We start from the raw sequence: 26,031 nt of genomic DNA on the forward strand, positions 1-26,031 counted from the left end.
CCCTGGTGGCTTTTTGGTGCCACTACAGCTCCTTTCTGTGGAGCAGGAAGAGGAGGAGGAGATGATGGTGAACACAGTTGACAGTCTCTCCATGGAGTCAGAAAGCAGCTCTGTACAGTATCCTCCTAATGAGAGGAGAGGCATTCAGGGGCATAAAGAAGATGTTTTTGCCCCTGATTTAGCTGCTGTTCCCCTTCCACAATGCAGCCCTTTGCCTTGCCCCCCCCCGGCTAGCTTTGTTTGACGCCTTCACAAACACCCACTCTATCTAGCACATCTCCCTCCCTCTCTCTCTCTCGCTCTCTGTATTGCATGTCTTTGAGTTTTCCCTCTCACACTTTCCTGTCTTGCTCTCTTCTCGTCTTCCACTCGCTTCACACAGCGGTCCCTCCGCTGATTTATATTTTCTCAGGTTTTTGTCTCCCTTCCTCTCTGTCTTCATCTTTTACTCTCATCACCCAGACTTATTTTTTTTCCAAAGCCATTTATTTGCATCCCTCTCCTCTTCCTCCCCTTGTAAATCTCTCTCTCTCTCTTCTTTTTGCACATTTCACTCCTATTTGCATGGATCATCTCTCCTTCCAAGCCTCCACTGCCACGTTTCCTCTCCTCTCTGCTGTGCTGCGGGTCAGTTCGCAGTCTCTCAGATTTTAATGACTTGTCCACTTGAGTTCAAAGTGTCACTTTGATTAAGCTGTGTCACTTCCACTTATTCCTCCCATCCATTCGCCCTCTGGTCCTCCTCACGCTGCTTTACAGAAAAGGGATTTCCCCATGTCTTTTAATGACTTTGCCCTCTGTTGCTTTTAGATTATCTTTTCATTTTCCTTTGCACTTGAATTACTTCACTTAAGCTCCTGTGATATCTTAGAAGTGTCTGCTCGACACTGTGGCTAGTTTGACTCAGCTGAACTGAGTATATACTTGAGAGTATACCATGTTTATTTTAATGCAAGAAAAAGATCTGCTGCTACCACCTTTATGTGTTTTTGCAATGCTTTCATGTGCTAGATACTGTCTGTCACAATGCCTGATAGTCACTGCAAACCTTAAAGCTTATGCATTGTTGCATATTGTATGCTCAAGTTGGATGGTTGCTTTGCCCTTTTATTTCTTATTAGGAAGCTCTCGGCCTGCTCCAATCTCACTTACTGACCTATATCTGTCAAAAAAGTATAAGAAGTCATTGAATTTGATCCCAAGACTTTTTTTCTTTTGTCTGTCCCTAAAGCTTGGATTAGATTTGGAAAAAGGACATTCCAATTTGCTTCTCCGTCGGCTTTAGATCAGTTGCAAAATCAACTAACTGTAAAGGAGCTGTTTTTCCTGGAAAAATTTAAGTGACCTGGAGGCATTTAGGCCGGATTCTCATTTATTTTGAATGACAATATGTACCGCCAAATAGAATTGTGAGTTCTTTCCTTCACGTTGGTCGCCCTGAAAAGTTGAGAAAAGTTCAACTTTGCAATTACCGACACCACTGCTACCAGTCACATCATCCATCCATTCATCTCATTTTCTTAACTGCTTATCCACTTCAGAGTTGTGCTGGCATGCAGCCTATCCCAGCTGTCACAGGGCGTGAGGCAGGGTACACAGTGGACAAGTCACCAGACTATCACAGGGCTAACACACACAGACTAGTCAAATCAGGTCAAGTAAATATACAGAGAGCGTGAGGTGGCTGCTTTTGCAGTTTGGCATCAACACGTTGGAGAAATCGATCATTGTGGTGAATAATCAGCCCGCTATCTACGAACAAATTTCACAACAGGCAGGCCGATGAAAACTCGCTTAGCTTGCCTTGTTAGTGATTGGTTGTTGTTGCTATGGTGATTGCACCACCAAACGTAAGGAATAGCCATAAATCAGGCTGCAAATGTTCCACCTGAATGTTGTTTCTGGGATACTTCACTTATTTGTCTTCTTCTTAAGTTTATTTTGCATCTCTCTTTTTTTGCTCTTTTTATTTTAAAATCACGAACATTAGCTTTGAAGCATCTTAAACTACAGAACCAAACAGTCTCCAGAAAGCAAAGATTGTGAGTTTTGTGCTCTGGTTGTAGCTAAACTTACTACACTGGCAGCCAGATGATTAAGATACTGCCAGAGACAGATTATTTTCTACTCCTCCCACCTTCTGAGTACCTATCTGTCCATCCACTGCTGTGATCTCTCACGTCTTTATATACTTTAATCCGTTTAAATATAAGTTTCCAGCCTCACTGATACTCTCTCCAGCCTCTCACTTTTCTTCACAACTCACAGTCTGTCTCTGTGTCATTCCAGCCCTGTTAAATATGCTCTTTTAGTGCTGTTTTATGGGGCTTTATTCTTCAGCGTGCCACTTCCTCAATATGGGCTTTTGGCAATGTAATCCTTTTGAACAATATAACCAAAGGGGCAGAGTACAAAGCTATCATTGTCTATATTTCCATGAAGTGCTTCCCTTTATTTCCTGTTCTTTTAACAATCCCTTTTTTTCTGGTGATGGTTTATTGATGGTTAATCTTTCCATCGGATTTTCACGATGAGGTCAGAGTGCAAGGTCGCTCAATTTATTTATAGGTGCCTTTTAATGATTGTGGCTAAGTGCTTTATAGGGTGATAAGGACATGTGTGCCAGGCAGTGGCACAAGCCTTTGTTGGATCTTTGTTGGCTTGTGTGGCTTCTCTTTTTAAAATTATTTTCATGCTTTGTGAAGCAAAAGTCATGTCAGTCTGATCCTCTTTGAGCCGCAGTGAGCTGAATTGCACAAGAAACCAACCTCAGGCTGTATATCGATCAGATGTTACTTCAAATTCTCAAAGGATTCTTTTGAAATAAGCATGAAGCCATTGCTTTGTAGCTGACGGCAGGTCACCAGGGGTGTAGGTGACGCTATCATGTGTTTTTCAGCCAGTCATATCAACTTTATCTTTCGCTCCCAGACATTGACATTCAGTGATACATCCATGCTAGTCTCTTCCTGTGTGGACACCCCTTAATACTACCTGTATCCATGTTAAACTGTTTAGGATGCAGTGTTCAGCTCAGGATAAGCGATTCTTATCTTAAAGAAACCATTCTGATGTTTCCTCAGAAGCTGCCAGCTGGAGCACGTGACATTGTTGCTCTGAACTGGATGATACCACTTATGGTAGAGAGAGAGACCGGTCTTTAAACCAGGAAACTGTGGGTGGTGTTAGGGATTTTTGCATTTTGCAGTTTTGGTTGGTTTTCTGCTTACTTTTGCTGTCACTTGTGTTTGATTAACCTCTTAACATCCATTCGATCACCAGTGACTTGGTTAGGGTTAAGTTCAGGCTCCCAGTGGTCCATCTGTATGGATTTGTTTTCACCTCTTTTACCTCTCAGATGGAAATCATATAAAAGACGTTAAATGCATGGAAGATAATGTTGTCTAGTTTCTGAAATTAGTCTTTAAAAACACGTAGCTGAAGTACAGCCTAACCCTACCCCTCAGTGGTTTGTCAGTGATACAGTGGCTGGCAGGAGGTTAACCTCGATTGTGTTTTGTGTTCTGGGAAGTTTCCTGGGTTTTGTTCGGAGACTTTTTGTAGTCCGATTGACCAGACATATTTGAGCAGGCTTTGGTTGTATGCATTTAAAAGGTCTATGTGGCGAACAAAAGAGGGCTGGTAATTACTGAATTGCATTGAATAACCAATGCATGATGACGATTCAGTGTTTTTCTAAAGATTCATCTGCATTCACAAACAATGTCTGGCAGATAGAAATAGAAGATGTGGCCTGAACATCTGCTAGCGACAGTGGAAATCCAGAAAATCTGTCAGAGTCCCCCAAAGGAAAAACCAGTAGTTTCCCAGATTCTTGTTTGCTTACATTAAGGAACTGAAAGCAGTGTTTTAGGTTATGAACCTTCACAGCTGCACTAGTAAAAACGATGCTTAGGGGTCCTGAGCTCTATTGCCATTGCTGAGTCATCATGGGAAGAACATGATAGGTTTGTGCAGATGCACAAACCTATCTGTGCATCTGCAAAATAGCACATGCACAGATAAGTTTTTAGGTGTCTAATATATAGAGTTCTTTGTGATACAGATTCCACCAAAGGACTGCAATTAAACTACATAAATATGTGGATGAGAACTTTAGGGTTTTGTAGTTTGAGCCATTTTTGAAAGAAAACACTGAAAATGTTTGTTGTCTGATGCTGAACGAATATGAGTTATCGTTGCAAACACTTGAAAAAGAAGGATGAATGAGTTTCATTGCATACTTTAGTCAGAGCAGACGAAACAACAGAACTAATGTTAGCAGCTTAATGGAAGATATCTCACTCTCTTCTCTCTTCAGACAAAGACAAGCCTCTGGACTCTGATGAAGACTCTCTGGGTGTCAGTGCCGGTGGAGCAAATGGGGTGGGAGGAACCCCGGGCTCTGGCGCACTGCGACCCAACTCACAGTCAGCCTTCCTGGGCCCGCTGCTGTGGGAGAGGACCCTGCCGTGTGATGGAGGCCTGTTCCAGCTGCAGTACATGGACTTGGAGGAGTTCCTGACTGAGAATGGGATGGGGATGCACAGCAATGGGCCCAGCTCTGCTACTGCCCAGATCCCCTCGCAGGTAAAATAGATGGAGATCAAAAACCACAGGTTTATGAATCATACCTCAATTTTGCCAAACCAAAAGACGTTATAGTGGAAGAAGACAATTTAATGTTTATTCAGCACAGATGTTAATGAAACAGTTGCAGGAACATCATCATTTCCTCAAGAGAAAACCTCAGATGAGTGAGCTAATGCTAAACTGTGCTAGTTTACCAGTTATCTGGCCAGTCATCGTTTAGTCTTCATTGTCACAAAAGGAGCCAGCTGATTCTTCAATGCTTGCAGTGCAGGAGTGTTTCCAGGATTTTTTAATAAGGTGGAAATGCTCTTGTTACAATGCGGCTTCAGTTTCAAGATAAACATTCTTAGCTCGCTGTAACCCTTCAGTGTTAATTTGTTGTCAGCAGCCAAGGTGGCAAATGGAGCAGTTCAGTCTCTCACTACTCTTATCATATATTTTTTTTTACCTGAAAAACATCTTTGGCGTTCTGCAACTCATTCTGGTGGGAACTGCAGAGACTTGTGTTGATAAACTGAAACGACCTTCACTACGATCACTGGAAGTCAATTAACTGCAATTCAGATGTTTTTTGGAGATTTCAACGGTTATGTTTTTTTAAAACTACGTACGCTTTCCCGTTTATTTATTTTTTAGCTACTCGCAGTGTTCACTTGCAGTGCAGGCTCTGCATGCATTGCCATCCACCTCTTCTTATTTGCATTTGCAGTAGTCTGAGCAGTAACCATATTATAGCCACGGATTCACTAGCAGCTGCAGCTGCTCACAGCCTGCGGCTGCATCCAAAGGAGGAATGAGCGAAATAAAATACATCATGTAAAGAGCGACATCATCTCTGCTTTCTGTGGCATCTGTAGAGCATTTTTCTTAAACCTTGTAATATATTAGAACTCTACTGGAATAACATAGAAACAGTCCAACAGACTAGCAAGGAATGTAAAAAATATTGAAATGCAATGTAAAAGTAGGAAAAGATCCTGCTGTGAGCGTTTGGACGCACTTTGTAATTCAGATAATTAATGAATATTTCAAATATGAAGCATGATTTTAAAGTTGAAATCATGCTGGCATGATGTAAGCGCACCTTTAACCTTTCTCTGCACAGCTTGCTAGCTGCTTAGTTTGCTGGCTAATGTCTATCAGTCCCATTGTTTCTTCTGAATTGTGAATAAGTCACGATCATAGGGCCATGCACTACACTGTGAGATTAATCTTTGGACTTTAAGCTAACCTTATACTGCCATTGCTCTGTTATAAGCTAATGAACTATTTTAATTTGAAGAAATCCTTAAAGCACTAATGAGATTTCAAAAGAACCATTCCTGGACACTGCTGGAGCAGCACTGCATGATTCATCATTGAAAATAGTACTTTCATATCACATACTTTCATTTCACATTCATCTTATCCTGTGTATTTGTGTAGCACCTCTGTTCATCTTCTATTTGACACAAGCTGTTTTAGCTCCTCCCGCTTTAAGCCAAATTTCTTCTGATTACAATTTCTGCTTTTGTTTGTGTTCTCCTCCCAGAGCTCCCAGTCTGCGGTGCCTAACCAGAGTTCTCAGTGTCCTCCCACCTCTCCTCCGCCCTGCTCCTCCTCTTCCTCCTCCATGTCCTCCTCATCCTCTTCTTCTTCACTGCTTGGACTGGAGACCGTCCAACCACAACCACAGCCGCCACCACCTCAACAGCAGCAAAGCATGATGGGAGGACCTGAGTGTCTACATGGTGAGTGATTGGGAATTTTAAAACAGTCCTTACATTTAGTTAATTCTTGTGTGAGAATTGTATGTTATTTATTTTTTATAGTGTGATGGTAAACTGAATATTTTGTGGTTTTGTTTGTTGTGGTCAGGCATAAAATAGACATTTGAAGGTTCTCAGTTGGTCCTTGGAAAGTAGTTTCTGTGACATTATTGAAAAATGAGCTACAAAGTTATTTACAGGCTCATCTATAACACAGTTTTATTGAATGTGATGTTGCTGCTGAGCAGTTTTATACATTTTTGACCCATTAAAATGGGCATTATGGGAAATTAATATAATGCTGCCTGCTAGTTCAGCACTATCTCAGCTATCTCAGCACTCAGTAGCTCTGTAACTTTGAGGTCTGCCACTTCATGGCTGAGTTGTTGTGCTTCTAAATGCTTCCACTTTGCAATAATAGCAGTACGAGTTGATCATTTATAATCTAGAAGGAAAGAAATGTTCACAAACTGACTTGTTGTAACAGTGGAGTCTTACAGTACCAGTTCAAATCCAGTGAGCTCGGCTCTTTCTTTCACAAATGTTTATAAAGGCAGATTGCATGGCTAGGTGCTCGATGTTCAATTCAATTCAATTCAATTTTATTTATATAGCGCCAAATCACAACAAAGGTGTCAATGGGAGTAAAATCACCGAAATTTAAAGCTACTAATTAGATATAATTAAGTTACTAATTATGTTACTAATTAAATAACATACTAATAACATACTATTATCTAATGAGCCACAGCTAGAGAGCAGACTTCTTGAATCAGCTGTTGTGAAAAATTAACCAGATATCAAGTCATGTAATTTTGAAGATAATTGCATTAAAATGCTTCAAAAGGCATGACAAACTGTTCAGAGCTGCAGTTAAGGGTCAACCCTGTTCCTAATGTTAAGTCTGGAAAAAACTTAAAGGTTGAAATTTCAAAATTTCAACCCTTGTACAGTTGTTATGAAGGCCAAACACCATCCACAGACACTAAAAGCATTTTCCACCTGGCTGCAAACATTTTTACTTCTGTTGTAAAGCAGGACTTTTTATCGTGGGTGTCCATGAGGACTGGCTTGCTTTGGAGCCTGCCTCAAGTGGCCACTAGAGGTATTGCAATTTTTGGCAAGCTGCTTGTTAATCCATTTAGCTCTTTTATTTTATTTTATTTTATTTTATTTTTTAGTCTATTTAGCTTGTCAGATATTGTTTACCATGTATAATGGTTAGCTGAATTTTGCCCTCCTGGTCAGAAAAAGGGAGACTTTCATTACCTCTGGATGGATGATTTTCATGACTAAGAAAGTCATATTTTATTTATTTATTTTTTTTTACCAATTTTCACAAATTAATATGTTGTCCAGAGGTTATTTACTTAAACTACCAGTCAAAATACTACTAACCAGAATGTATGGAGCCCCGCAGGGGACATGGGAGAAAAAAAAAATTAAGACGGACTTTTGCGAGATCTCGCAAAACAAACTCAGGATCTCGCAAAACAAACACGGGCTCTCGCAAAACTTTTGCGAGATCTCGCAAAAGTTTTAGCCGCATTCTTCGGCCTTCGACCTCCTGTTAGCTCGAAGCTAACGGTAGGTCGAGACCTACTACAGCCGGGAGGAACACCGCTTTCCTGGCACATCGTGCCTCGACCTCCCGGTCGGCTTCGAGCCGGCGTCCGAAGAATGCAGCCAAAACTTTTGCGAGATCCCGAGTTTGTTTTGCGAGATCTCGCAAAACCTTTGCGAGATCTCGCAAAAGTCCGTCTTAATTTTTTTTCTCCCATGTCCCCTGCGGGGCTCCGTAAGAATGAGGTTATAAGGGGAAATATTTAAAAATATATATTTTTAAGATTGTTAATCATTAAAAAGATTCATAACAATCTTAAAAATGAGCAAGCTTTTCTTTTTCTGCAGTGAGTTTAAAACATCTTCATGTGAGAAGGCAGCATTTGTGCTGCAACTAATGCCTTCAGACATATATGAAGCTGTATGTGCAAGAGGCCTCGATGTGATCTGGCACTAATGAGCATCGAGGCCCACAATGCATTATATTAACTCGCACAACTCAAGCGTTCGGTGCCTCTAACAATAACCAGATCAGGATTCTCTCTAATTATATCTCAGCGCGATGAATGGCTGACACCCTGTTCTCTGGCCCTCCTCGGTTCTCTCCACCAGGCTGTTATCATCCGTTATATATTCATAATTTATTGTTTCCTCTCTCTGCTGCATTTGATGTGAACCAGAACTGCCAGAACATCAGAACAACCTTTCTGTCCATCTGTCTTTTTCTTTTTTTCGCTTTCCTTTTTGAGATTTCACAAGCCTGACAACTTCCAGTTTTGACTAATTGAAACCACAAAGCCGTTCTTTCTAACGCTGACCGTCATGTTTTTTTGTCCCGCGAGCCATCCAGTGATTCATCACAGCTAATTTTGTGGTGATTTATTGACAACAGACTGCCACATTCTTTGTAAACGTTCAGCCATTATACGATAATGATTGTATGAGCATGTTAAGATGTGTGGAGACGGAACAAGAGAGCCTAATTTTGTTTGTGTTATCTATGCTACAATTATTTTAGCATTTTTTTACTCATTTGTGATGCTTCGTCTTGTCGTCAAAATGTCACCGGTTAGACAAAGAGCGAAGCTGGGTCTAATCTGTGAGATCATAAATGAAGGCAAAAAGTGTTTGTCTTCGTCTTTGCATACAGCACCCTGTGGATTGGACGGTTTGCCATATCTGTACCTAAAAATATGCATAAATGCTCTTCTGCAAAGGCCAAGCACAGTCATATAACAATCTCTCATGTGTCTGCTGTATCAAGAAGACTTAAGGCTTTAACTCAATGCGTTTATACCATATGCCAGCATAGTCTCTTTCTTTGCTCTTGCTCCATAATCTATAAGCTTTGTAGATGGGTATGAATATGACATATCACCAAACAGTTGTTTATTTGTACATCCAGGTGATACAGAGCAGCATTAGCTTTCATTTGAAGATGCATTTTTGTACACCATATTAATGTAAGTCCACTACTCACTCTTCTTTTAGCTCCTCTGTGGTCTACAGCTCCTGGGGGAAATATCTGCCTCTTTATCTGCTTAACTCCACTGTTTTCAAAAGCCAGTTGTTCACAGCTTGCAGCTAAATTTTTGTTTTTGTCTCTGCCTACAGTGGATGAAAACAGCTCTAATATTAGCTGTAACCACAGTAACGATGATGTAATAATTATACCAAAACAATGAGCTCAAAGATGCTAAAATGTTTTGTAGCTGAAACGCATGGTTATTATTTGCAGGTTCATCTACTTCACATTACACATAATCCTCTGAACCAGTGTTTATGTTTAAAATCACAACTTTTCAGAGCTAAAGATTCAGATGTGCAAATAACTGCAGTTCCTCTTTTGTCCACTTGAGGCTGACTGTAAAAGCGAGTCAGTCCCCATAGACTCCCATTTTAAAATGTCAGCAGAAACAAACCTGTTTACAGCCTGCTTTAAAATGTAGCTGTGTATGTAAGATTTCCTCCTTCATTCTTGTACAGGTATTTTTTTTCTCAGTCACAAATTTGAACTTTGTTAAGGGTTTAAATAAGACGTTCTTGGATCATTGAAATGGTTCTCTCGACCACATTTGTGGTGTTCGTGCCTTTTGGTGAATTTCAAATGCAATAATCAGACAGATTATACAGCTTTTGGGGTGCTTAAGGGTATTTTCACACCAACAGTTTGTTTGCTTTGGACCAAAGCAGTTGATTAGTTTGTAATTTTGTAGCTTTTTCATGGCTTGGTTTCTTTTAATCCAGAGAAAACTACAAGCAAATTTCAAGTGAAAGAAAATGCGTCACTATGTGACAATGTTGAGTCCACTTACTTGCTAGTTGTGTCTGGTGTGGGAGCAGCACACACAAACACAGGACAAAGATGCTGTTTTCTTGACTGGTGGATAACACAGAGACTTTATTTAACATTCATATTTATCTGGACAATTTCATTCATTTTACAGGAAGTTGCTACATTTTACCCACACAGATGCAACACTGCTTTTATTAGTTACAGCAGCAGAAAATTAACCTTGTGGAGCTCATGAAAAGCTAAGCCACCATGATGGAATTTCAAAATCGTGACCTCTAGCTTTATAATCCTTGTCTTACTCTCCTGAACGATCTGCCCAGCACACTGTTAGCATTAGCTGTTATCTTTTCACTCCACTCTCTTGTCCAAATACACTCAAAAACCAAGGTGGTTGGAGCTCAAATTCTAAATGGATGGGGCTTTACAAACTTATAGCCAAGCACAGTGGCTATTTTTTAAATAGCCCAGCCTTAAAAAACCTAGCTAACTACTGATGCACATGCACAACTACATAGGATAAAAATGAAATTACCTTAACACATAATGAGATTTGAAGCTGTCCAAACATGCCTGTTTAACCCTCTTCATGTTCTTCTGTGAATACACTCGCTGATTGCTTTTGTATTCGATACAAAGTGCAGAGAGTTAACTGGAGTGAACAAAAAGGATGGAAAACACAGTATATATATTTGGGAGGAAATGAAATTGTTCTCCCACACACTTTATGACAGTATCTCATATATTTTCTATCAGCTTGTTGCAGCTGCTCATTGAAGCTTTGCATCACTTTTATTACCATGCACTCAGAATTCAGCCTGACACATAATGTCAGCTCCCAGAGAATTTAAAAATAATATTCTGCAGGTCTGAACAGTGAATCTGAAAACATTGGACCCACCTGTGGGCGTTGCGAGGTTTGAATTTGCTCATATCGGGTGCTGCTCCTCACGTTCCCTTTTGTTTAGAAAATGCCGCCATGATCAGATCATTTTGAGGGAAGGTTGCGTAGCTTCCCCCCGTGTTTTATTTATACTAGAATCGAATGCTCTGAGTATGCAGAAAGAGGGTTTGGATACAGGAAAGAGGGGAAAACAGAGCGATGAGGTGCCCAGCAGGATCAGATTCTCAGAAATCTGCCTGGGACATTGTGTTTGTTCTTTCATTCTGAGTCATAAACAATAAGACAGGAGATGTTTCTCTGTGCAAACAAGCTGCAGATACTGTGAGAGAGAACAATTGGAAAATGAGATACAGAGAAAGAGATTCACAAGGTTCAGCCAGGATAGAGCTGCAGCTACAGAGGAGAGAAAACCACTGCTGCAAATCTTCATATCTGCCCTGAGTGCTTCTGTGCGAGTCTATGAATACACACCATTAGTGTGTGTGTGTGTACATGCATGCCTTTAGTCTTTCCACCTTTTGGTGTGTGTATGTACAGTATGCTGAGCTTCACACATGCATATGAGAATGCCGTCTGTTTTGGCATTTGCATGCAACTATGTGGGCTTTAATGTGAATATGCTTTCATCTATTTGTGTGTGTGTGTGTGTGTGTGTGTGTGTGTGTGTGTGTGTGTGTGTGTGTGTGTGTGCGCGCGCTCGTGCTTTTTATTCTGAATTATAAACACGTGACTGGGTTGAGGATGATGCATCCATCCAGAAATCCCTGAGGTTGTTGTGGAGCTGAAGTATTACTACAGAGCTGCAAAGAGAGGGGGAGAGAGAATCAGCAAGAGAAATAGATGGAAAATAGACTGGAAATAATAATCTCATCCACATGCACATGTTTTACTTTGATTTTAATTCATTCTGGGCAAAAAGGAGAACAGTTCAGAGGGAGGGGAAAACACAAAAATATGGATACAGCTGGGGTTTTACAAGCAGCTCTGGTGACATTTTTCACCTGTTTCCTCTTTAAAATGCTGTAAATCTGAAATATTCATACTGGGGTTCTTTGTGGCACACATAAAACTGCACCTGTGATCAGGAAACTGTGGGACGTGGACACAATTAAGCTCCAGAATGCAATGTTGTTTATTTCATCTCCTCCCTAAAATCAGCCTCAAATCTCGCAGGCTCATTTTTTGATTCGAGATCTTAGCCTGAAAACCGTCCGCTGAGCCTCAGCTGAGCCTCGGAGCAAGACCAAACAGCATTTTGATGTCTATCGCCATCTTCCTTCCCCAAAAAAAGAACGAAAGAAAAGAACAAATTCTTCTGAATAAAACTGTGATTGTTAGGTTTAACTGACTTCCACTTGATTTTGTGTAGTTGCAAGAAATCACCATAGTTTGCTGTGCACATGGTCCTCTGGGGACGCCTCACAGTTCAGCTGCTGAAGGAGGAAAGCCTTTGATCGTGTCCTTTAAGGCTTTATTATGTTTGTGGTGGAAACAGTATTTTTGTCCAATTCGTTTGTTTCAGTGTTTAAAATGAAAGCAAAAGAAAATAGAGTTCTCCTCATTATGTAGAAATCATAGTGTTACATAGAAAATGAAATATGATGGGTTCTCAGGAAGGTGGGGGCGCTGGTTGTATTTATTTATTGTCTTCTGTCTCCTGTGATAAATGACTTCAATCACTCACTCATGCTGTTTGGATGAATGCAACAACCCACAGTTTTCCTGTTTGGCATGTTTGGCTGAGAAAATCACCCAATCAGCAAGTGCATTCCTGTAGCCGTCTGCTGTTCAAAACCTTAATAACTACCTGCATGTTTACGGGACGTCTGCAAATGTCCTCTGCACGGGTACCTCACTAGCTTAGGTTTATGAAACGAATCAGACTCAGAGAAACTGAGATATGGATGGAGATGTATATTTTATGTGGCGGCTCAGAGAATAGGTCTACTTCAACCTTGATTTAATGCCTGCAGTGTGATTCTGATTTCCACTCATGGCTGATGCTTCACAAAAGCAGGAAATTCTCATTTCAGTGCAATTATTAGAAAAAAACTATAAGAAGTGAAAGACAGACCACCAGGGTACTTATCATGCTGCAGTGCTGCTCCGCCTTTTTTTCTGTTTAAAGAGCTGTCCTTTGCCTCATAGCTTCAAGTAATAATCATGACTCACCTTTGCTTGTATTTTAAATCAGGCTGCAGCTTTACTTCAACACTTCCAGGTCAGTTCACTCTGAAGATGCATGAACTTGTTGAACTGCAACGCGAAAGCGTCTAGCGCACATGTTTTCTCAGCTAAGGTGTTTTGTAATGAACTTTTTTGCTTTTGAGAATTTTGACAAATAAACATCTGACTCGCTGATGTCAACTTGTCACAACAGACAGTTTAACACACGTGGAGGAAGGATAACACGAGACGCTTGGGAAGAAATGTGAAGATGAAAATCAGAATAACCACCCACATCTAATCAGATGTTCTTTTGCCTGAGGCTGATCTGTCAACCAGACTTCATGGGAATCTGTTCAGTTTTTAAATCCTGCTGACAGACAGACAGATGGACGCATGAGGAGAGCAACACTGAAAGCAGAAGTGGTGAAGCTTGAGTGGGAAGTGCAGATAAAAGCAAACATGGGAATATGGCTTTAATGCATCTAAAGAAACTTAAACAGGCAAATAAGCTAGCACCTAAACTGGCAACTTTGATTTGATTTGATTTATTTGTGGACTAGACTTGAAGTTTGAGGAGTCTACATTTAATTATGCTTCATCCTTATGTGGAAACGCAGTAGAACTCTATTTATTAGATGGGTAGTTGCCTTCAAATTTCTCTTACTGTGCGTAATAACGTAAAATTAACCCAAATGAGGCACTGCTCAATCACTGTCTGGCTTGGGAGGTAAAAGCCACAACGTGCATGGCCTCACAAGTCAGTGTGGTACCTATTTCAGGGTGTTTTTAATACTGAAATAAGGCACCACTATACAGAGAGTGGTGGATCAGAGAGAAGCTCTCTTCTAAAAGATAAGCAGGTATAGTTAATGGATGGATGATGAATCCTAGCTGAAGGCTTTTCTTTAGCTTTTAACCTCATCGCCGAGTCTTCATCAGCAGATGGAGTTTGGATCTGTTCACATTAAAGCTCGGCGGCTTTAAGCCAACACATGCACTTCTGAAAATTCCTCAAAGCGCTGCAGCTGAAGGCGTCGACAGTTGAACAAACACCGTCCTCTGATGAGGACCATGTGATGTTGTTGAACGTAGAGCCGATGCTGGATATTTGTGGCGCTGTTGACAGTCGGAGTGTTTTTTTTCCTTTTCCACTGTAGGTGGGAGTGAATGACTTTGAAAAATATGGAGTGGAACTAAGTTGAGGGAATATGATTTTTCTTTGGAAATTAAATGGAAGGTTCAGCTGATGTTATCATGCCAAACTGTGATTTTTGTAAAATAAAACTGGGGCTCTTTTGTGCTGTTGATGGCTGATTTTAAAAAAAAGTAGGGTGTTTTTGTACTTTTGGTCCAGGAAATTGAGAATCACTGCTCTGAAGCCAGTTTTGGCCTCTGCTCTCAGGATCAGACCCTCTGGGGCCCATGGGTGGGTGGTCTTAGGTGCTTGCCAACAACCTGAGTATTCAGTCCTGTTTTTCTAATCAATAGACATAAGTAGAATTACATTTAGTACAGCCCCTCACCATTTCACATGCTCAGTGTTGCTCTGTCAAGTGCAAGGTGGCCTGACACCTTCTCCAGCACAATAAGGTGGTGAGACATGGAGGAGCACTGGACTGCAGCTGCAGTCGGCTATGAAGAGCGAGCTGGGTGTGAAGGTGACTATCCCACCTGATTTGGTTCCCTACATTTGGCTGTTGGTAGTGACTGAGGGAATAAGGAAATTATCTTCCTCTGAAAGGTGACTGGACGCGCATACAGATCTGTACCAATTGAAAACTATTTGATTTTCCCAAATAATTTAGTTGAATCAGTTGAGATTCTACCATAGACTGTCGACTATGTTGAATCCACTGGCAGTCAGAAATCGAGGATAAGCTTGTTGTCCATGTTTGTGTGCAGAGTGATGTTTGATTCTTGAAGAAAAAAAGGAAAACTGTCAGACTTTGGTGTAAGTTCTGAAAATTTCTTCTTCTTCCTGTAGTCGTTCCTTTTAGGGTTTCCATCGTGTATCATCTTCCTCAATCTCACTCTATCCCAGACATCCTCCTCTGCCACACATCCTCTTTCACCACATTCATGATGCTCCTCTGAGGAGTTCCCGGTTTCCTCCATCCTGGCAGTTCCATATCCACTGTCCTTTGTCTAATGTATTCCAGTGTATGTGCTATCCCTCCTCTGCACATGCTCAGACCATCTCAGCCTCGCCTCTCTAACTGTGTGTCCAAACTACTCAACCTGAGCTGTCCCTCTGATGAATGCTTCTGTTACATAATTCCAGCTATTGATCGTGCTATGGAAGGAAACAGCAATCCCATTGGCTGTCAGAGCAGAGTATTTGGCAGATGTGAAATGGACCAGAAACACTGGCTATATTTGCAAAAGTAGCAAGAGGTGAAATGCATTTGGTGTAAAATACCTTCAGAGTAAGGAGAAGACCCCGGGAAAGGCAAAGGACACACTGGAGTGATTATGTCTATTAACAAGGCTGGAAAAACTTGTGTCCTCTGGAAAAGCTGTAGGTGTTAGTCAGGCATAAGCAGTAGAAGCTGGATCAGGGGTGGGGAATTAACTTTCCCAAGGGGCCACATGAGAAACTGGGATTGTTGTGGAGGATGGCACCAGTAAGCTGCACTCTCTCCTTATAAGCTTGGAGAAATTGACTGGATGGATATTATTTTTTGTCAAACTTAAAACAACCACGCTGATGAGATTCAACCTGAGTGGCGCATTTTACATGAGAGAAATCAGCTTATGTGATGAAGCCATTATTTCTAAATTACCGCTGTGCTGCAGTTTTTTGTAACTCGATGCAGTAACTCATGTTAAAAGTTCTGAAAGGGAAGGAAGTGGTGCTTGAGATGGGGTGGTTTCAGTAGAGTAGTGTTTCCAAAATCAAAACTTTTATAGAGTCAAGATCTCAAGACAATATCATATAAAATCGCTGTCTTTTTAGCAACAACATCAGTCTAGCTTAAGCAGATTTACATGCGACTTTTTATTTATTTGCAATGATTGGTCAACAGCTTGAATAAGAACAATTATTTTACAGCATTTTGCATTTTGAAATAAATGTAAGTGCATTTTATCTATAGTTCTTATAGCCAATCTGAATATGTTGCAGTCCAGCCACTGCAGCACATATTTCTGCATTCACTTTCCCTCAGAGAGACAAGCTAAGCACTGATTAGGTCATCCCTGGCCTTCAGAACAATATATATAAATAAGAGTTGTAATCTGCTTTTAACTAGAGAGCTGTCTAACTTCAAGCTGAAACCAAATACCAGCATCTAGACTGGCAGAATCCAAGATAAACCCCTCAGAAATCATCACCAGTCAAATGAAATGTCTAATTCTAGATGATAAATTATGAATTTGAATAGAATATGAGCCGGGTAAAGAGTGAAAGAAATGGGCTCCTGTGCCTTTAAAAAAGAAGGAACGAGAGAGAGAATGCAGGATAACACCAGGCTGAGGCATCAGGCGGTTTAACATTCAGGATTGTGATTAATCCTGGCGACAGAAGGGTTAAAACCAGACACTGACTCTGCACAGAGAGAGGGAGAGAGAGCGAGTGAGGAGTGCTGGAGGGGGAGAGCGAGCACTCAGTCAGGAGAGTTGCTTTGCATGTTTTGAAATCTCTCTCTCTCGCTCGCTCTCTCTCTCTCAGTCTCTCACACGCTCAGGCCATGTGCGGCCGCCACGTCACGTGCCGCTGCAGAAAGCATCAGAGCGAGAGAGGCAGGAGAGCTGTAGAGGGAGAAAGAAGGGAAGGGAGGGGTTGGAGGAGGAAAGAGAGAGGTATGAGGAGAGCGGTGGGAGAGGAAACAGTGAAGATTACAGAACGAATAAACACTGAGGACAAAGCAAAGCAGAGATGAGGAGGTTTGGAAAGAGAGAGTTTAAGGGCAGCAGAGCTAACGCAGATTCATGAAGCAGTGCATGTATGATTTTTTAAAAAGGCTAAAGATGATAGAGTCACATTTCTGTCTTATTACAATGCCCAGATAATGTTTCCCCATCTAGACGATAAGAATTTAGCACTCCAAAGAAACCAAGAAACAAACCCTTCCATCAAAACGAGTTTGGCTCTGATTCCAAATCCTCTGTTTGTGCGTTCACCAAAGTGCGAATGACCTTTAAAAACACACGACCCCTTTTTTTCTCGGTCGTCCTCTTCTGTGGGTAAAAGCTGCACACACCGGTGACAACCATCCGCCTCCTCTTTCCCCTCAATGAGATGAAGAGGCTAATCACATACTGCACATGCAAGCTTTTCTTAAACAGTGTTATTATTCTTTACTATCTGAGCTTAGGAGGGAGAAGGACTGAGCCACGAGAAAACGTTTTGTTAGTCACGCACCTTTGTTCACAATCTGCTCTTTTCCATCTGAACATCTGGCTAGCACTGGTTATGTCTGATCTGATCACTTTCATACTGCATGTGTCCAGCTCCAGTGTGAACTGGAGTGCTGCCTGAATTGTATGCCGTTTGGTTTGAGTAGTGGCGGCCCAACAAGTCGGAAACTTCCAGTGATCCTGGTCGCTGTTGTTGGTGTTCTCCGTGTTTATTTTTACTGAGCTTTGAGGTCCGAACACTTAATGATTTATTATGATGTTCTGATAAAGCTGGACATCGCATGAGAATCACATCAAGCATGTGAAAGAGGCTCAGATCTGACATGGATTGTTGCAAATAGTCTGCTTCGGACACATTGAAACTTCTGCGTAGGCAGAGGAGCTCTCTGCACGCTTGCTAGCGGTAAATGAACCATACTATTATATGAACTGCTCATAAATTAGAGCAAATTTGTGCAAGGGAGCAGTTAGTTCAGAAGTGAGCTAATGTCCTATTTTAGTTTGTCAGACATTGTTATTCTGACATGCACTTTGTCAGGTGACAGCTGCTGTGTGATATAATTTAGTAAAATCAGAAATAGAATAAAAATCCTCAACACTTTTAATGTTTCATAGCAGCAACAAGATTTGTCAATCAGCTGATCACACCAGGGTTACATTGTTCTCATTCGTGGGTGCTCGAGCGGCTGAATTTACCTTCAAACATTGACCACAAGGCTCCTTTTGAAAGTCTGGGTTCTCTTCAGTTTGTTATGGTAGCTTTTCTGCCAAGCAACTACAATGCAGGGATGCCTACTGTGCATACTTCCTCCACGCCAATTAGAAGTCAGTATATTACGAACAATGAAAAGCCTTAGAGAGGACAGTCAGTATCTGCACAGCCACATGGAAAACATTTTTATTCTCTGCTGTTCTCTATTCTCCTGTCGTCAAAAGAATATCGTGGGTCTCCTCATACAGAGCCACATGTCCCAGCATTAATATGTTTTGATTTATTTTCTTTGTGGCACAGCTGTACAAAGCACATTTATGTTCACTTCAGTGGATTTGAGTCCTGTTGTAGTTTGCATAATATTTATGGCAAGCCTTTTTGTGCATGTGTCTTTAAAGGAAACTCTGGCACAGAAAACCTCTCTTCATCTCAAGCACGAAGCATGACGGCAGATGCTGTTTTCAATCAACAGCCGCTCTTCAGGGTTACGGGGAACCTGCAAAATCCCGTGCCACATGGGGGTCTTTCTACATGTCTAGTCATGTCCTGTGCTCAGTGTGCCATAATCAGATCTGACCATTGGCAGAGCACGAGCAGTGATTTGGAAAGAGAGCAGAAGAGGAGGTCACCGTTATATCCAAACTGCTGTGACATAACTCCCAGCCAGTGTGTTGACAATAGGAACAAGACTCCCGGGGTGTGTCACCTGGACTCAATTGTCTCTGGCATGTGTGTTTAGGTGTGTGTTGCGTTTCTTCGCCCTCGTGAACGTGCACGTGGTCGGCTCTGTTTGTTTGTGCGTGCAGCGGCGAGTCCGAGCCTGTCTGGGTGTGTATGTGGGCGTCGGTGTGAGTTCAGAAGTTGACAGTGAAGTGAGACACAGAGACAAAAGCCAGATGCACAAGAATCAGTGAGTGGAGACAAAAATAAGATCTGAATCATGGGACACTCGCAAAAATCGCTCCAAGTTAAAACGCCTAGGTCTGTTTATTTCTTTTACCTGCAATTAATTTAATTTAATTTGTAGTTTTGCAATCTTTTTAAAAAATACAATGAAAACGCAAATTCTAAGACTACAAATTTTAAAAAATTATAAAAAAAAAATTCCAAACTATAATTGAAAAGAGTGCATCAAAAATTTCATTAACATTATCATAAAAAACATGCGAGTGTCCAAAGCCTGCCGAATTTTAATTTGATAACTACTCAATTCTGACTCTTTAGAAAGTGGAACCAACAAAAAGTGAGAAAAGTTATTTAACTATCAAAACTGATTATTGATTATTACAGTAATTTACTGATTTAACCTCCTAGGACCTGGCGTCCACATATGTGGACATCACATTTTGGGTTATTTAGACCAAAATATTCAATTTTGCTCTACAAGGGCCTGATATCCACTTACGAGGACATAATACTGCTACTGTTCTATCAAAATTTTAAACAAATATCCTCATATGTGGCTCTTATTTTTCTTAAAAACTAAAATAATGTAAAAAAAATAATCTGGTAATTCTTTGTTTTTGCATTCATCGGGCCCCAATATGCCCAAATATCAAAGAGAAATAAAAAATGCTGCTGTGGAAGAGTTCGGGTCTTAGGAGGTTAAATTAAATTCATATCCGGCTCTAGCACAAAATTTATAATTTGGATAAATTAATTCAATTTTAAGCATTGACTTCCATTAAAGATGGAGGTAACTTTTGGGTCTGTAAACGGAAGCTAAGGGAAGTGCCTTAAGCCTGCATTATCTCACTTCCTGTGTGACCACAGAAAACTCTGGATGGCTTTTGTTAGCCTCAGTTGCTAGTGTAGCTCTTATTTAATGCAACAAGATGATTATTTTATGAATGATGGTTTCATTTAGCATAAAATAGACGTTTTATGCTAAATGAAAAGGTCTTGTAATCAACAAGCTGCTACCCTGTGATCACCTTAGTCTAAGTGAGGATGAAACTGCTCAGCTTGAGGCTTCAAAACAGGTCTTTACTAATCAGTGGGTCGCTGTCACTGGGAGCACGTCCGTCTTTTATATCCCGTCTGTGCTTTTACATAAATGTGAAGTTTTATTTCTCCTTGAACTCTGATTAATATTCAAACTTGTGTTTTAGTAGCCATTGTTTTTGCTATTGTAAATTTATCGACCAGGCAAATACGTCCTATTATTAAAGTAAGTTAGCTGCAGCCCTGTGTGAGTGTCAAGCAGCCATATCTGTAAATTACGTGAAAGATAAACCTTGCAGTTAGTTGTATAGATTCCCTGATGTGTTTAACCCAGATGGGCAAAAGTTAAACTTGGCAGCAGACAGCAGCAGCGATGAGGAGTGTGAATAGTTGCCTCAGCGTTTACATTGCAGGGAGGGGATCCCGCTTTATGTAACGCACTTCCTCGTCTGTATTGCGTTGCCAGCTAATGCTCTTGAGTTAAAAACAGCTGCTGGCAGAGCTCACAGTTCATGTCCGTGTCATCTGTGACAGAAGCAAACCAAACAGGAAATGAATCGCTGCTCTGCACCTTTATCTCATTACTGCTCCCAACTGGAGGAACACACTTGCTGTATCTCATAGTTTGTTTCCACTACTGCTTTTACATCTGCTACCACACCTTTTACTGGCTGGACTCTTCGATTGTTATCATAACTTGCTGAGTAAAAGGAAAGGAGCAGAAGAACACGTCGTTCCTGTACAAACAATAAAGTTAAACCAAGCAGAAACAGGACGAACGCTAACATTAAATGAGACCACCAACCATCTAACTGCACCCTCAATGTGGAGTTTAATGGCTGAGTGTTGTTTGTGATAAATTTCTTTCACTGGTGTATCTGCTCTGAATTATTCTAAGTTGTTTTTCATAACTGATGTGAAAAACAGCTGGTGTGCAATAACAGGAAAGGTTCATCTGATATAGTAACAAAAACGAACAAATAGAGGTTACAGTAAAACTAGTAAACTCTATCATAACTGTGCGTGTGAACACGAGTCTTTCACTGAAAAAACTCCCAAAAAACAACAACAACAAACCAAATAAGAGAGAAAGTATCGGCGTTTTATTACTGCCTGTGGAAATCGTGTACATCACTCCTCTCTGTTTGCTGCAGCTAAGTGGCCATCTATGTATGTTTGCAGACTTTTCTACTGGTTGGTTTCTATATATAATTCTCCGCTGAGGCTGGTTCCCTCTTATCTGTGTACATACAGTGTATGTGTAGCAAATATAACCAGTCTGGCCTATGCCATCACAATATTTTACAAATATTTGTCCCCAAAGTCAGAACAGAATAAGAGAAAAAAGCTCATAAATATGCAGCTGGGGTAATCTACAGAAGAGACTGAAACTGTCAAAAGTGGCTGTTGAGGAAAAATCAGGTTTAAAGGGTTGGAAAAATAGTTCCAATGCTCAATGTCACTGCTATGAATTCATTTGAAACTGTGACTTTATTTTTATCTCCCTGCACAAGGTCTGGATGTTGTGTTCACTTGCCTGTACCTGCAAAGATTCAGTGCTTGCTCTCAGGGGATTTTCTCACTGTTGGGGATTTTTTGGTGATATTCTACGGTCTTTACCATGAAATATAAAGCGCCTTGTTGCGTTGTTGTTGTGATGCTATAAAAATCTAATTGAATCAAATTGAAAAGAGAAGCATAAATTAAGCTTTGCACCTAACAGCCAGTCTGATGAAGAGGAGTGCAACTGATAGCTGGAGTCAAGTTACAGTAACATAGTCTCTGAACTTAAGAAGTTCTACAGTTTCACTCCGAGCCGTCTCCAGTTTTTCCTCTCTCTGTATATAGGCAGAGTTTAACTAGCAGCACTGGCCGCCCTCGAACAGTGTTGGAGAGCTCCTCCTCTGTTTCTGATTGTCGGTTGCATCAGTAGAGTCCCAGCTGATGTGTTTTGCGACACAGCATGAGGCAAATTTTTGACTAAAGTTGAAATATTTTGACTCGTATTAACATGAATTTGCATCACATGCCGTGAATTTGCCGCATTGCATAGAGTGTGTATGTAAGCACCATGACCGTGTTGGTAATTAAGCTAATATATCCTGTGTCATTTCAGAAGTCATTTGCATTTAGCCTGTTCTATTGTGCAGTTTGAGAACAAGTCATGAAAACTGAGACACACAAGAGAGGGCGACTGGGTTGCAGCAATAAAATGCCATGTAGGATCACTTCGGTGCTGGGAAAACCAACAATAACGACTACAAAAAAAACTTTAGCAATGTGTCTTTGTCATATAAAGCTAAAAGTAACAGCAGAGTAACAGCTAAAGCAAAATCTGTGCACAGGACACATGCGAGTCAGAGTTAGCAGAGCTTGTAATTGCAGTTTAACTACAATGCCGTATTTCACTGTAATGAAAACTCGCCGAGGATGAAAAACCGATGAAAGCGTACACAAAAATCGACTCAATTACAGTGATTGCAATAGATGTTAATTGTTACCTCCATCCTTGTATAATTAGCATAATTACTATTCTCCTGGTAATTGCTTTGTTTCCCTTTATTACACAAGAAGCTGCTGAAACAGGAGAAGATTGAAAGGGAAAAAGTTCTGCGTCAGAGAGCAGAAGTTGCCGCCGCCGCTGTCGACGATGCGTGCACGAGGAGGATTTTGTGCCGTACTAACAGATTTTGTTCCGCCTGTTAAGCTTTCCTACATTTCCCAAAATGCCTCTTCCACACAGAGCAGCTCTTAGTTTGTTGCATTCCACTTTACGTGTAGGTGGACCCGGTGAAAGTAAAGTTAGATCAAACAAGAGATTAGTCAAGAGGAAGCATTGCTCACCTGACTCTCAAACCTCAACCTGTCTATTTTCTGCTGCTGTGGGCGTCTTTGCCCACGACAGCTGATTCCTCCCGGTACGATTTCTGAACATCCAAGCAGCTCAAGGACAGAATCTAAAACACTTTTCCTCAATTTTTTTAAGATCATTGATGTTGAAAATTCTGTTTGACTGTGAAAATAAAAAAAAACCCCATCTTAGCTGTCTTAGAAGAGGACCAAAATGTTTTTGATGTTTTTAAAGTTAAAATACATCACCCAGATTCATCAGTATGCCTCGGTACGCTCCATCCGAGGATCAGCTCTTCACGTCCTGAGGCGATTCCTGTGATGGAGCTTTCACACGATGGAGAAGCTGTTTTAAAACGAGGCATTTTTCTTGATTTGACGACAACATGAATAAGAAATGAAAGGGCTAATCTTAAACCTTGAATTTCATGAAATGGGACCTTCAGAGACCTTGAAAAGTCTTGACTGTGTCGGAGTTAATGTAATAACTTTCTTGTTGGTGCTCAGGTAGAAACGTCGGATTTAAATGTGATATTTGTGGAGTTTTAGCAAATCTTTTGGGTACAACTTGCTTCAATCCAAAACCACTTCAGTTGAACTCCTTGCCCGGAGCTGGAGGATGACAGATTGACAGGCAGTGACATGCAGAGAGAGGAAAACGCATAATCTCAGCTAAATTAATGAAAGCAGAGAGGGAATCCGCGAGTCAGTGGCTGCTTCCTCCAAATGGCTCCCGCTCTCAGACAGGAAATGAAGCCAGACGAATCCTCGCTTGGCAAGTGTTTACCCAGCAGCAGCGGGAGTCGTGTTCTTGGAGCAGTTTCAACTTTTTGCCCAAAATGGTTGTTATTAGGACGGGGCTTTGGGCAGACTTATCCAGGATCAGCTCCGTCCAGCTGCCAGAGACACAGATCAAGCCAACAGCACTTTATTTGATGGTCTCACTGCTTCCTGGGCAAACAGATGGATCAGAGGATAGAAGAGATTAGAATATACAGTATGGTGCATTGCATTTAGAAATGATGAGGGTTTGCAACTGTGCAAGAAGAACCGTACAGCTTATAGCGAAGGGATGTTTTCACTGTAATTCAAATCTTTTCTGTATTTTAATATTTTATTGGGCATTTTTTAAGTTGTTGCTGTTATTTTGGAAAAAATCCAAATAGAAAAATAATTATCATTTTTTAAATGCCATTTCCTGTGGCCAAACTGCAAATAAGAAAATATGAGTTTGGTGTAGCATGGAGACCCTCACAGCAAGAAGGTCCTGGGTTCGACTCCAATCCTAAATTGGATATTTGGAGAAAACAGTTGGATGGATATGAGCTTAAAAACAGACATAAAGAATGCCTTGTCAAAATAATGAACAGTAAGGTCTATGCAGAGCAAATCACCATGTTAAAACCACACTCCTTTTGTAGATGTTTGTTGACCTGTTGAGGCCCAGGTGTGGCTACTTTTGTCTGGCATCAGATATAGGTAGTGTATCCTTTGGGTCCTTTGGGTGAGGAGCCTCCGTGGATCAGACCTTTTCTCGCTCTTCCTACAGCAGCGGTCCCCAGCCTTTTTTGCGCCACGGACCAGTTTATACAGATAAATACAACAAAATAAAACTAGTACCGGTACCAAAAAAATAAGATTTATTCATAACACACGTGAAAAGACCCAGGAAAACAGAGTTAACGATAAAAACGATAACAAAATAACGCTGAAAACCGATAAAAACCCTGAAAACCACACATTTCACACCTGAGCCTCAACTCTCGGGGCCCGGTACCAAACGACTCACGGACCGGTACCGGTCCGAGGCCCGGGGGTTGGGGACCGCTGTCCTACGGTGTTCAGTTGCAGAGGGATCTGGTTAGTTTGGAGGACTGGTGACACTTTGGGCTCTTTGTTTTGTTGATCCAGCGGTTCCTGAGCAGTTTTTGTGAGTTTGAGTGTGGAAGGATCCACTGTGGATGGTACAAGTCAAAGGAACCAAGTCAAAGGAATGCATTTTAACAATATGATCAGTTCTATTCACTTTACCTGTCATCAGTTTTGTGTTGGGCTCATTTTTAAATCTACGGGTTCCAAATAGAGACAGAAACGCCTCAAATGCTGCTTTGATTGAGAAATCCAATTTGAATATGTTTACTGATGGTGCCTGTGATTCAAGTTTGATTAACAAATCACAAAGGTAGAGGCCATGCTTTTGATTTCCAGCGAAGGCCACAGTAGGAGGAAGACTGGGATCTTTTGCATTAAATTTCTTTTTCGTGAAACACTTTAAGAGAACGTTTACACAGCCACACACTTTGTGCACAGAATTTGTTAGCATGTGTCCCATTTCACTAAAAACAAATATTGCGTTACTATAGCTGTGTTTTCCTCCACAGAGGTATTACTGTCAACAGATACATTAATAATTACTTATATGGATTCAAAGCTGTATCTTTTATAAGATTCTGTTTGCTTATTCCATGCTTTATTTACTTTCTTCGTCTACTTTCTGACCCTCACTTTTACAACTAAAGATGTTTCAACAATGAGAAATTAGTAAACAGTTTTATAACTGTAAGTTTCCATCTGGATTTTTCCATCCGTTGTTTATGCCTTCAGATTCTACACTAAGATCATGAATGTTTGCAGGGATTTATTTGCAGCTTGTGCAGGTCAGTTCTGTCATTCATGTATTTAGGAGATGACAGTGGTGTCATTAGATAACGGCGCAGATATGGGTGAAATTCAGTTTGGAGCTCAAGTCGCATTTTGTCTCCTCTGCCAAAGTGTCAAACTCTGCAGGGTGACATGTCGCCTACCCTCGATCCAGTAAACAAACCACTGGGTCTGTGGGCCCATGTGACTTTTGTATACAAACCTTGGTTTGATTGCTATTGGGCACTGGAAAACC

General features: G+C 40.9%; 2 protein-coding genes across 2 annotated transcripts in view; one reads left to right on the forward strand and one right to left on the reverse strand.

Moving 5' to 3' along the window:
* The window catches only part of LOC308384455 (uncharacterized protein), a gene marked incomplete at its 3' end in the record, with an annotated part of 118,078 nt that overhangs the window by 23,301 nt on the left and 68,746 nt on the right, over window positions 1-26,031 (reverse strand). The gene's annotated exons all lie outside the window — the stretch shown is intronic.
* dbpa (D site albumin promoter binding protein a) overlaps window positions 1-26,031 on the forward strand; it is a 39,918-nt gene that overhangs the window by 2,051 nt on the left and 11,836 nt on the right. The window contains exons 2-3 of the mRNA XM_080863927.1: window positions 4,322-4,590; window positions 6,125-6,323. Coding sequence (XP_080720053.1) covers window positions 4,322-4,590; window positions 6,125-6,323 — 468 coding nt within the window. The remainder of the gene's footprint in view (window positions 1-4,321; window positions 4,591-6,124; window positions 6,324-26,031) is intronic.

Source organism: Rhamphochromis sp. 'chilingali', assembly GCF_963969265.1.
Source record: "Rhamphochromis sp. 'chilingali' genome assembly, chromosome: 17".
NCBI classification, from domain to species: Eukaryota; Metazoa; Chordata; class Actinopteri; order Cichliformes; family Cichlidae; genus Rhamphochromis; species Rhamphochromis sp. 'chilingali'.